We start from the raw sequence: 12481 nt of genomic DNA on the forward strand, positions 1-12481 counted from the left end.
AAAAAATAAATTAAAACAATCAGCACATTAGAATGATTTCTGAAGGATTGTGTGACACTGAAGACTGAAGTAACTACTGAAGTAACTAAATTCAATTCTTCCATCACAGGAACAATAGCATTTTTAAAGATATTAAAATATAAAATGCTTATTTTAGATTGTAATAGTATTTTACAATATTACCGTTTTAGTATTTTAAATCAAATAATAGTGACTTATTAAAAAAAACATTTTTTGACCCCAAACATTTGAGCAATATATTTGGGATCAAAGTTTTTTATTTTTAATTCATTCATTTAAATTCAATTTGAGATTTACAGCTAAATGCATGTACCCCAGGTACCTCTGGTTACAGAGTATTTCACAAATGTGCAGATTATCTTGAGCAGGCCAATGTTAGACCATTTTTTGAAAGGTATTGACCTAAAAACAAGTACCTGTATAGCTTAGTAGGAAGTCCATTGTCTGGAACCAGGCGGTTTTAGCTCTGTGGGGCTGCTCTTATCTTGCCTGACACAAAGCATTTTGGGAGTGGGCGGCTGCCCCATGAGTCTGAATGGCTCCACCGGAGCTCAATGTGAAGCAGTTTCATATTGTTACATTGTTGGACAACTGACTTTGACCAGTCAACAAGGGAGGTGTAAAGAATGAATGTTAAAGACAGAAACTGAGCTTCCTAAAAACAGTAAATGGAAGATATCCTACATAATATGAGTTAGGACTCCTACAAACAGTTTTAAATCCTTAATTTTTGTTTTACTTCAAAGTCTATATATGGGACAGTTTCTAACGTCATCTCATTTTAATTAAATTACAATTTCCTTCCCTCATCCCACATTTAAAGTGAGTTATCCATGTTTTCACAATGAAAGCTTCTCTTAATCACATCCAGCTGTTCTAAAGAGAAGCTGGATTTAGGTGTCTGTATTGATCTCTGTTTTGCTTTGTTGCTTTTTATTTACCCTTTACATTTGGTCTTGATAGATTCAGTAGAAAAGACCTCCACTGTGATGCAAAATCAATCGATGTGGCCTCTAGATGGAAGCATCTCTAATATTATACGCATTTGCCAGGAACCTCCATGAGTTGTATATGTGCAGCTGACTGAAAAAGAAACAAAGAAAGGAAATTGTCCATTGTATCAGATTGGATTTCTTGACCTTTGCAATCAAGGAGCACACAAACCATTAAATGCAGTTTACTCTCTCGCTTGACCTTTAAAACAGGGAAACACTAGAGCAGGGGTGCTCAGTCCTGCTCTTCAGGATCTACCTTCCTGCGGAGATCAGCTCTAGTTGTAATCAACACAATCTAAATAATCAAGGTCTTGGGGTCCATTTGAAAATTACATGCAGGTGTGCTGGAACAGTTTTTGAATGCTTTTCCATCAAAACAGCTGTAAAAAGCTTTGTCAGGGCCAAAACCACCACAGAGGGTGACTACGTTTACATGCATAACATTTTCTGATTAAAGTCCATAATATTATCATCCTACTGGAATATTGCTGAAAACGTGTAATTTCGAATAAACTAAGAATTCACATTCCTGCAATACATGCTTGCTCTTGATTATTACTCTGCATTTTGGATATTTTTGACAGCAATTTAATCAAAGAATTAATTATCATTCATGTTTGTAATGATAACTAATTAGACTGCGATAAAATGTAGGTCACGGTGCTTGTTTAAAAGTTTGTATAAAAAAGTAATGAAAAAGCTTCTTTAATAGTTTAAATTTTCAAAACTTAATCTGGGTCTCATTTTAATGTACTTGTCGCTTTAATGAGGGTTTAAAAGAAAATATTGCTGATAACTGTACTGACACTATCAGATGAGATTAACTGAGCTGAATAATAATGCTATTGTCCTCTTTATAGCTGAAATTAAAGTGGTTTCATAATTGATTAGCTTTCCAACATTGACACTCTTATTTTCCTGTTTATTACTATGAAGCTGCTTTGAAACAATTTGTGTTGTATAAAGTGCTATATCAATAAATGTGACTTAAATAAACTTAAATTTTGAATAATAAATATTCTTGTACACTCACAATATTCATTGGGCGATCAGTTTAGTGGTCGGTCAATGTGGGTTTTTCTATGGTACAGTCGTATATGATTACATTGGCTGCCCTCAATCTTGTGTGTAGTCGTAGTTCTCCATTATATGATGCAGTGAGGGAGAGTGCAGCTGGGGAACTGTGTGTTGGTGGTGTGGGTAGAAGCTGCTGAGAGATAGGCTACATAAAGGAATCCCTGCCTACATCACAGTCAGGCACATACCCACGCATGAATTGCGCATTGCCCACTGCTGTACTCATCTCATGTGATCCTCCTCCAGTCCTTGGGTGATAGTTGTACTAAGAGTGATGCAGTCATGATGATGCTGGGAATACAACCATAAAGCAATGTTTCTCAAAACAACAAAAGGCATCACTTATCCTTTGAATTTGTAATTTTTTACACAAAAATCCACTATTAAATGTTCATTTATAAAGATTAAGAAATAAATAGATGAGTTAATGACGTTTTTTCTTACTAAATTGGTCTAATTCCATTTTAACCTCCTCTCCCAATTTAATTAATTTAATTTCTATTAAATATTACCGTATTAATTTGTACTTTCTAGTCATTACGGATCTTTTAAGTAAACGAATTGTTCAAATTTATTTTGTCTTTTTGTTTTTGTTGACTGAGGTCACGCCCTTTTTTTTGCGCGAACAAGTAATTGGTTGAACCTACAATTTCACTGAACGAGTAACTATTTTGAGTTTGAACGAAACTAGTTTGTGAACAAACTGAATTAATTTTGTGTCTGGTTTGTGAGCGAGGGTTAATTTGCTGTCATGTGAGTCATTAAATTATGAATAAAATTGTGTGTGAATTTTAAAAATTTTAAATCATTTTAAAATAATTTTACATTAGTTTGTTTTAGATTTATAATTACTATAACTGAATTAAGCTATTATTGTGGATTATTTTCTATAGCTTGATTAAAATAATATCCACCTGATGACAAAAAGAAAGAAAAAAGATAGGTTTGTTCATATATATATACTGGCAAAACGTGCGTAAATACGTTTTTCAGTAAACTTGTGGGGACCAAAATTTTAATAGCCTAGGCCCTAAAGGATAATGAGATTTTATGTTTTTTTAAACTGTGTTCAATGAATGATTCAATGACTCGCTCATTGTCGCCACCTACTGGCGAACGATGTAAGGAACGGGATACGGGGATTCAAAGATTCAGTTCATTGAAATTAATCAAAATCCCGCCACTCAAGAGTGGGTTCAAGAATACAAACGTGTTTAAGGAACACTTGTGTTCCTGACATTCCTCAACACAGCTTAGCGTCGCGCCAAACTTGACTCTTATCGTTTAGGACAACAGTATACACTGTAAGCACGCGACACAATGTTGTAGTAAATGATCTCACGTCCGCAGCTCTGTCCGCGTTCTGTGGTCACGCGAAGGCTTATAACAAAGCAGGCTCTTCCGTCGCATCGCGCCGCTCGCAGCTTGGAAGGTGAAAGAGGAGAGGCGGAGTGCGTTTGAATATAAAGCGCAGCACCAGTGACGAGGCTGAACGCGTACGGTGGATTCCCGACACTCCGGAGTCCGGCGGCTGCGCGTGGGCATCAGTGAGAGAGTTCCATATAAAAGCTCCCGCATCCTCCTCTGCCTCTGACACTCTCTGTTTGAATGATACAGTGTCTCCTCCTCCTGCGGAAACATTTTCCTGCAGTAGAAATTCAAATTCTCGTCTATGGTTCTGACTCAAGCTACCAAAATGTCCCGGACCGATGAGGTGCACCGTATAACGGAGAATGTCTATAAGGTGAGTTAGCCTTATACAGTTTTATATGAATATTTTCTCTGCATTAATTGTATTCTATATATTTTGTGCCAGATTTATTCATTCATGTTGTAAACTTAACACAAAATTTAAATGTAAAGGTTTTCTTTTTAAAAGTTGCTTGCTGATGAATAACTTGCTTAAAGGGACAGTTTACTCAGAAATGAACATTTTGTCATCATTTACTCACACTCATGCTGTTACAAACGTGTCAGTTTCTTTTCTGGGATACAAGCTGAACTCGTAGGCAGTATTTGACGGACTAACAGCCTAGGTCACCAATCACTTATATTGCTTTTTTTTTTTTTTAAGTAGGCTAATGTAAGTGAATGGGGACTGAGACTCATTCTAAATAATGCTAACTAGAGGCTCCTGTAATTAAAAGCAGAAATAGCTGGTTTCAGTGTAGAACCAGTTTAGCCAAATACTTGAATGTGTCCTGTAACTCACTGGGACACGTGAGTTTCGGGTGCATAGCCTATTTCATCACTTGTATGCATAGAATATAAAAACATTTCAAGAGTTTACTTCTGTACATTTCCTCTATTTCTTTAGTTTTGCATTACCTTCATTTTTGGAATTTGTTAAACGCTTAATAGATAACTGTTTGCCCTGGCTTTGAAGGTGATAGTGTTAGTGTGAGTGTGTAACCATGGATTTGTTTTGCTCTAAATGAGTTCTCGGTTGTTAATGTGGTATGAAACTGATTCTGTAAAACAGATGGAGCATATCTGAGTCCCATCAGGAAAGAGTGACTAATGCACTTCCATGGATCCCCACAGCACACGCATACGAACGTCCATTTACTTCTTTTCTCTGCCAGCATTTCCCTCGTGGAGCTCTGTTGTAACGTACCTCTTTGAAACCACCTGACTCACCAAACTAAACCTTGGTGGCTGCTGAGACTGACCCAGTGAAGCGTGTTAGTTCAATCCTGCAGACATCTGTTAAGGGACTTTAATGTTTAGGCTGTTAATTCCAACCCATGGAGCTAATATCCTTGGCTAGAGAATGAAGGACCAATATTATTATTTGGACAGGGGCGGCGTATTTCTGAGCTTTTAAGTTTTCTTTGGGGTCAGAGGAAAACTGCAGGGAACAGAGTGTTTTTACCTGAAACCAAATGCACTTTTTTAAGGCGATATTTTAATGTGATATGTGAAAATGAGACATCATGGCATATGCAAGACATTTCATCCTATGCATATGGGATGACAAATATCATGCACATTATTAATCTATTTATTTTAGATTAAAAAGGGGAAGATTTTCTTCATTTTAAATCTCATGTTACCTTTTTTATTAAATTAACAGTAAATAAAATGAGGTAATAAAAATAGTTTGTATTATCATATTAATATAAAACAATATATACTATATGTTTTTTCTATATTATATAATATATAGTAATCAGTAAACAAATTTTGGCATTGGCTTGAAAAAGCCTAGTCTGAAAGTGTAAAATAATTAAAAAAGATAGTAAATAGATGTAGATGGACTATGCATGTCACACTGCATGCTGTATTTTTTATTTTAGAAAATATATGATAATATATATTTAAAAATGCATTTTTAATGGATTTTTTTGGAGTCAAGTTAAACAATGAACTTTAAACTATGACTTTCCATGACAGAGTTGACTGCTTACCAGTAAGCCCAAATATATATACAGTATCTCACAGAGTACACCCCTCACATTTTTGTAAATATTTTATTCAATCTTTTCATGTGACAACACTGAAGAAATGACACTTTGCTACAATGTAAAGTAGTGAGTGTACAGCTTGTATAACAGTGTAAATCTGAGGGGACAGCATACCTCTATGATATGTAAAGTATGATATATAATTGCAGGCTTTAGAAAAAAGAAAAAAAACGTGATTAGTCAAACATGTGCCTGTGTGTTAATAAGGAAATGGAAACCACATTTGCCAGGAGTGCATACAGTATGTAAACTAACAGGAATGTTGCTCTAACTTGGAAAGGCTCATGTGAGGTTGAAGTCAAAACGAGGTCATGATAATGTCTGAAGAAGGAAGTTAGTTGCTTTGTACTGTAAGTTTTTCTTTGAATGTGGAGATCCATTTTTCATGAGCTTAGAGAAGTCGTGTAACCGGGCAAAATAAAAGCTTTAGTTTAATAACTGGGCATTTCTTGACCACATAATCCTCCTTGAGGATTATTTTGCATGCATTAGTATTATCTTCTTGTTGAAGGCAGAAGTTTTAGAGTATTTACAGTGAAACCATTTCCAATATTATGACCTTTGATAAAAAATTAGAAATTTTCCTGCTGGATTGTACTTGATTGATTGTTTTAGGATTAACCAAAGACATCAAGCCTATGTATTTCCAATGTTCTCTTTTAGATAAGATGATCGTAAGTAGGATGAAGCCATAGAATCGACTACCTCAAAACCTATATTAAGACACTTTAGAAAGTAATCAGCAGTAGCCAGCTCAAAGAAAAAGGAATTTAAATCTCTGTTAGGCATCATTATTCCAATGTCCTGTAGCATTGGAACTCATGATCAATGTTACCTCTAGCTTTGAGCATTGAGGTCGTTTTGTCCTTTCAGACTCTAAGTGGGAGGATATTCATTCCTCATTGGGTCTCTTGGCTTCTTCAGGCTCTGTGATTTGTATAATTATGGGTATTGTGAGGCCACAGTGGGGTTCTCTATTATAAGAAATAAGGAGACAGCGGATGCAGCGAAGCGATAAACTGCACTCACAGATAGAAGAATGAAGTAGTGGACCATTTGACAGCATCAGGCATCATCTTTCACATCAGCGGTGGGTCGTGACCCAGAAATGATGGTCTGTTCTGTCACAGACAGCAGGACAAAAATGCAAATCATAAAATACAATGTAAGGTTATCATTCATTGTTGAGTTGGCAAAATAAATCGGCTTATCAACTTTTAAAAGGGCAGAGGAAATGATCCTTGTATCTTTAGTTGTTGACATCAAAGGTTGAAAGTCTGGTAAAACTCTACAGCAGGGGTGTCAAACCCAGCTCCTGGAGGCCCACAGTCCTGCAAAGTTTATCTCCAACACAACAACCTGCTTCAACACACCTACCTTCAGTTTTCAATAACCTAGTACTCAAATTGAACTAGTATTCTTTTTTGCTTATTGTTGGGCCAAATGAATTTCAATCTTTTTTGTGGTTACTTTTGTATTATAAACAATTTGGCTACTGTATTGGGTTGCTACTTGATGTCCAAAGTAAAAACTAGGTCCTTATGTAAATCTACTTGAGAAATATGGTTTTATATTCATATAGCTGGCAGCGTTGTCGTTTTTAATGCTCATGTTTGTTACATTTTCAACACTGATTTTGAAAAAAATAAAAATAAAATAAAAAATCTACAAAATGTAAACCCGCTAAAATGTTTTCAGTAGAAAAATGCAGTACACTATTAAGAGTAGCTGAACTGTTTAATAAACAAACTCGAAAGGTGCAAAGCATGTGTAGAGCCTGAATGACAGGCATGTCAGTTTTGTGGAAATCTGCTATTCTTTCAATGGAATTCTGCGAGTTTAGCAACTCTGATCTGTCGCCAATTCTTTTTCCAACTTCATGTATGATTTTGGGAGTGTGTCGATATGTCTGTTTGTGTGTACGCCTGGCAGCTGCTTAGTAATCCCACAGGACCCTGGGAGCTCAAATCCACCCGTCTGCACTTACAAGTGACTCAGCCTGCATCTGCCAGTGTGTGTGGGCAGTGTCTCACGGGCCAATGGAGTATGTGTGTCAATACGTGCATGTGCATGTGCCTCTGTCTCTGTGTGTGTGTGGGTAGTGTCTCGCAGACAGAACGGTCTGGTTGTGAGAATGTGCCTCTGCCGAAGCGTAGGGGTTGTGAGTGAGTTCAGCTTTGTGTGTGCCCACGGTGAGTAGGTCAGTCAGACCTCGAAAATATTGTCATCTGTTGGAGGCAGTTTCCTTCGTACCACGCTGCACTGCCCACACCTTGACCACATGTCCACGCTTGAACTGGCCTCTTATGGGGCCGCACTTCTGTTGATGTAGATATCAGGCTGAATTATGCTAATGCATATTTTCTTAAAAGAGGAATATTTTTGTCCCTTTTCCCCACCAAACAGATGGTGATGAGGGGGTCGTTCAGCAAAAACAATATTTAATTTGCTACAATTTTACTGTCAACAATCACTTTTAAGTCACATTTAATGACAATGAAATTTTGTTGCCACCCAGAGCAGTTCCTTTGTTTGATGGATCTTTACCTTGTTCTTAAATCAACATTATCTCTGTGTCTGTTTGTTTTGTGTTCAGTTGTGTGTTCTCAATAAAATGAAGTGGATTTTAAGGGCGGAACAGGGATTTCTTTGTAGGCTTGCTATGAGTTTTGGGTGAAGTCAATTGGCTTTTCTTTCATAAAGTGCATTTTGATTCATCTCAATTCATATGCATAGCAATTAGAAAAGCACAGTATGTGTCCCCTTGCGCCCTGGTTTTTTAAGTCCTAGTTTCAACTTTTCCTCTTATCTTAGTCCAAGTCATCTGGAGAGCCTCAAAAGAATATAGATGTCATTAAAAATCTGTCCTAAATAATTTTTTTTGTTTGTTTTTGTGCTGTAAGCTGTCAGATAGAAGACAGATGGTAGCTTAGCAGCATGTTGGGCGAAAGCTGTTGGACTGTGTGTTTGGGTCTGTGTTTTTGACTGTCTGTGTACCTCTAAAGGGAATGGGATTCTTAGTTGAGACAAGTAGATCATAACAGCTCCGTAAAGGGCAAAGCTTACAACTTTATGCAGAAACCTGGTACTTACATATGGCTGCATTATGAGTGTGCCACCTTCCTTCATTATGCCATGTTTTATTTATTAATTTATGTCCTGCTTTCTGGACTCTTGCTGAATACCACAGTGACCTCTGTTGTTGCATTTTTACATTGAAAATATATTTTCACAGTGGCTGGTTCTAACAAGTAATGACAGGCACATGTGTGTAAACCAGGACAATAAATTGGCTAATATTTAAATTAATCTGGATCAGTGTTAACAGTTTCCGCCGATTGGCCAGTTAACAGAACTTGTCATTCAAACTAATATTAGTTCTACAAAAAAACTCAAAATAAGTATTTATTTAAATTTGTCAGTTTTTTTAACTACTTATTTCATATCAATACATTATATCATATATGTATATGGCCGAGAGAGCTCAACGCGCTGCAAATAGAAAAAACACCTGCAAATTAAGAAAACAACTTCCTCAATTTTACAACGCACGCGCTGCAAATGCTAACAACACAAACAAATAAAGAAACACACTGCAAATACTCACAACACAACCAAACAAAGAAACACGCTTCAAATAAAATTCTTTATTTGGTTGTGTTGTGAGCATTTGCAGTGTGTTTCTTTATTTGTTTGTGTTGTGAGCATTTGCAGCACCTGCTGTCAAATTGATGATGTTTTCTTGATTTGCTGGTGCTTTTTCTATTTGCATGTGCTTTCTGAAGTTGCAGCACGTTGAGCTCTCTCGGCCACCGTATATATTTCATAATAACATAATTAATAAAATAAGTCATGAATCATGCTGTGCTCCTGGTTTGATTGTCATTCTCTTCAGCACTTATTTGCTGAAGAGAATCATGTTTAGACCGAATTTTTCCAGCTGATGAATGATGAAAACATTGACAGCCAATCAAAAGCCATCCTGCAATGCTTGAGCATTTAAAGCGGCAGACGAAAAAACTGTAGTGCATGCTTATAATGAACAGAACATTATCTTGAGTTGGTATAGACACTAATATAGTTATCATTTTCAGTGTCAAAAGGCTTTTAGTTAGCGCTCTAATGTAACATGAGATTGTATTTTTGTTGGTGTGGTGTTGTAGTTAAAGCTAAGGGTTAGTAGTAACCAGATTAAAGAGTTTTATGTGTGCACCCAGATGGAGAGAGAGACTGCACTTGTTGTCTGTGTGATTTGTAGGTGAGAGGCAGGCCAGCTGTTTGAATGTCAGTGATGATGAAAGAGTGAATGAGAAAAAGAGGAGGGAAACATTTTATTTTGCCAGCAGCACACCAAATGATTGTGTCCTCAAAGGCACAAAATGTTTTTGTACTTTCACATAAAAATCACACAGATACACTCCTAAAGCACTAAACAGAGACATCTGTGTGCTCTAATGAATTCTTTTATAATCATTTAGACTTTAATGGCCTCTAAAGTCTGAGTGATTATAAAGGAATTCATTAAAACAATGTCATAAATAACATTTTGTACCTCTCACAGCAGCTTGATGTTGAAATCCACTGCAGTTTTATTGATAGAAAATATCTAATGGTACAAAATGCTTAGATGTCTTAGTATTTTGGGTCCTTAGATATGCCTTCAGTGCATCTTTTTTGACATTAATTTACAGGGCTGTTATATCTTTGTCTCAAACCCAAAGGTGATCTGCTTATTTGACAATATTTTAGGTCCATCCCACCTCATTTCACTCTAATGTGGTCCTTTGGCAGCCATGATGGATATAATATGATTGAAGAGAGGTCTGTTTCTGTCATGCCTGTTATGAATAGACACTGGCAGGGCAAACATAGGGCCTACTACTGCCATGCCTGCCAGCAGAGTGGTTTGAGTGGGTACCAGTGTAAGAACGGAGGATGGAATTGGCAATGAATGAGAGAAACCTATTACAATATTCCTGTTGAACGTGTAAGGTTACAGTGATGAGATTCTATATTTGTTTTGATCATCCCAAAAATTGCAAATTCACCTTGCAAATGATGTGGCAGCAGTCTAGCAGAGTGAATCTCATATAAATTGTCAAGAAATGTCTGGGAATATTCATCTATTATTTCAGGCACAAATCAAAATAATTTGTTTTTTATTATATTTTGCATTCAATATATACATAGCTTCCAATTCTAGCTAGCCTACTGTAATGCGAAAGATTTAAATACTATAAATTAAAATGATATACTATAGTAAAATGATTAAATAATGATTATTTTTTAAATCATATTGATAAATATATGTCTACCATACATTTGTATGTATGTAAAGTATATACAATACAACTGCACTGTCATGTCATGATAGTATTTGTTGTACTGAAATTAATTTAAGCTTATTTAAATTATAAACAGAATGGTTTTCATCACTAACTATATTACAGTATATTACAGCAATAAGAATATAATTTAATTGTCATGAAAACCTCAAAATTGAAAATAAAAATCATAATGGACCTAAAATAGGCATGCAAAATATAATTTCTTATTTACTTTTAATTTTTAACACAGTTAGAGAGGGCAAGAGGAGGAATACAGTAGAACGAGAGACACTGACTGAAGGTGAGAGGAAGGGGAACTGTTTGACGCATGTGTGTTTGAGACAGGAGGAGATAATTGGGAAATGCTTGAATCTTTGCTGTGACATTTCATTCGAGATCTCACGGGAGGGTACACCAGCAGAGAGACGACACTGTGCAGGAACACACACACACACACACACACACACACACACAGCCCCATTATATACATTCATTATACACAGACACATGTAGCAGCACATGCATCTCAGCTGTATTCATCTTTGTCTCCTTTCACTGAAATTGACGTTGTGATTCACTCATTTCTCATCTGCGTTTCTGTGAATGGATTAAGGTGTTGGGACGGAGGGGGACACAGTGTTCCTTCAGGAAACAAGCTCTAGCTGCACAAACTCCCCCTCCTGCTGCAATTTGATGGTACGATCCAAATGCGCAAGGAATAGGAATGCACTGTAGCAGAGAGTAATGCGGGGAATTCCGACAAATCCATATATGGGCAAGGAAGTCGTTCTCTCTCCATCTCACCTCTCCAAGCTCACTCTGAAGTGCTATGCACACAGTGCTGATGTTCACGGTGAACTCGCGCAGACACACATACACCCACGCATGCACACAAAAAGGCTCATCTGAAATGCAAATTGGTAAAATGAGTGCCAGGGCGGCTTGTAGGAGTGAGACAGCTGTAACTAAATGACTTGCAGCATCTGCAGTGGACATGCAAAAATCTTGGTCTATGTGGGAAGATGGAGGCAGCCTCTGCAGAAAGCCCAGATCCCAGATCAGAGTCTAATACTCTTGTTATTAGTGTCGTAGTGTAATAAAATGGTAAATCTGATCTCAAATCAGTGTTTTCTTGAAGCTTGGAGTTTTTATGAAGGAAGTGGTTACTCACATCGTTAACACATCCCTTCACACTGGAATATTTCCCTCAGCATTTAAACAGGCTCGTATAACTCTAATTCTTAAAAAATCCACTCTTAACCCAACTCTTTTAGGGAACTATAGAACGGTTTCCCTTCTTCCTTTCATTGCAAATACACTTGTTTTGTTGTGTTCAATCAAGTCTCTGTCTTTCTCACACAGAACAACCTCCTGGACAGTAACTAATCTGGCTTCAGAAGTGGACATTCGACCGAAACTGCCTTGCTTTCTGTTGTTGAAGCCCTAAGACTTGCAAGGGCAGCTTCAAAATCTTCATTACTTATCTTGCTGGATCTGTCTGCTGCTTTTGATACGGTCAACCATCAGATCCTCTTGTCAACCCTATTGAGAAAGGGCATCTCAGGAACCGCGGTTTGAGTCTTACCTCTCTGAT

At 36.9% G+C, this 12481-nt stretch overlaps 1 protein-coding gene across 6 annotated transcripts in view; it reads left to right on the forward strand.

Moving 5' to 3' along the window:
* The first annotated feature begins 3587 nt into the window (after positions 1 to 3587).
* LOC306858116 (BAR/IMD domain-containing adapter protein 2-like) overlaps positions 3588 to 12481 on the forward strand; it is a 57180-nt gene continuing 48286 nt past the window's right edge. For 4 of the 6 annotated variants that reach the window (XM_079398512.1, XM_079398515.1, XM_079398514.1 and 1 more), the window contains exon 1: positions 3686 to 3837. In XM_079398512.1, coding sequence (XP_079254638.1) covers positions 3766 to 3837 — 72 coding nt within the window. In that variant the 5' untranslated portion in view covers positions 3686 to 3765. Of the gene's footprint in view, positions 3838 to 12481 lie in introns of all 6 variants that reach the window. The other 2 variants (XM_079398511.1, XM_079398516.1) reach the window with 2 other exon arrangements.

Source organism: Barbus barbus (assembly GCF_936440315.1).
Source record: "Barbus barbus genome assembly, chromosome: 38".
Classification (NCBI taxonomy): Eukaryota; Metazoa; Chordata; class Actinopteri; order Cypriniformes; family Cyprinidae; genus Barbus; species Barbus barbus.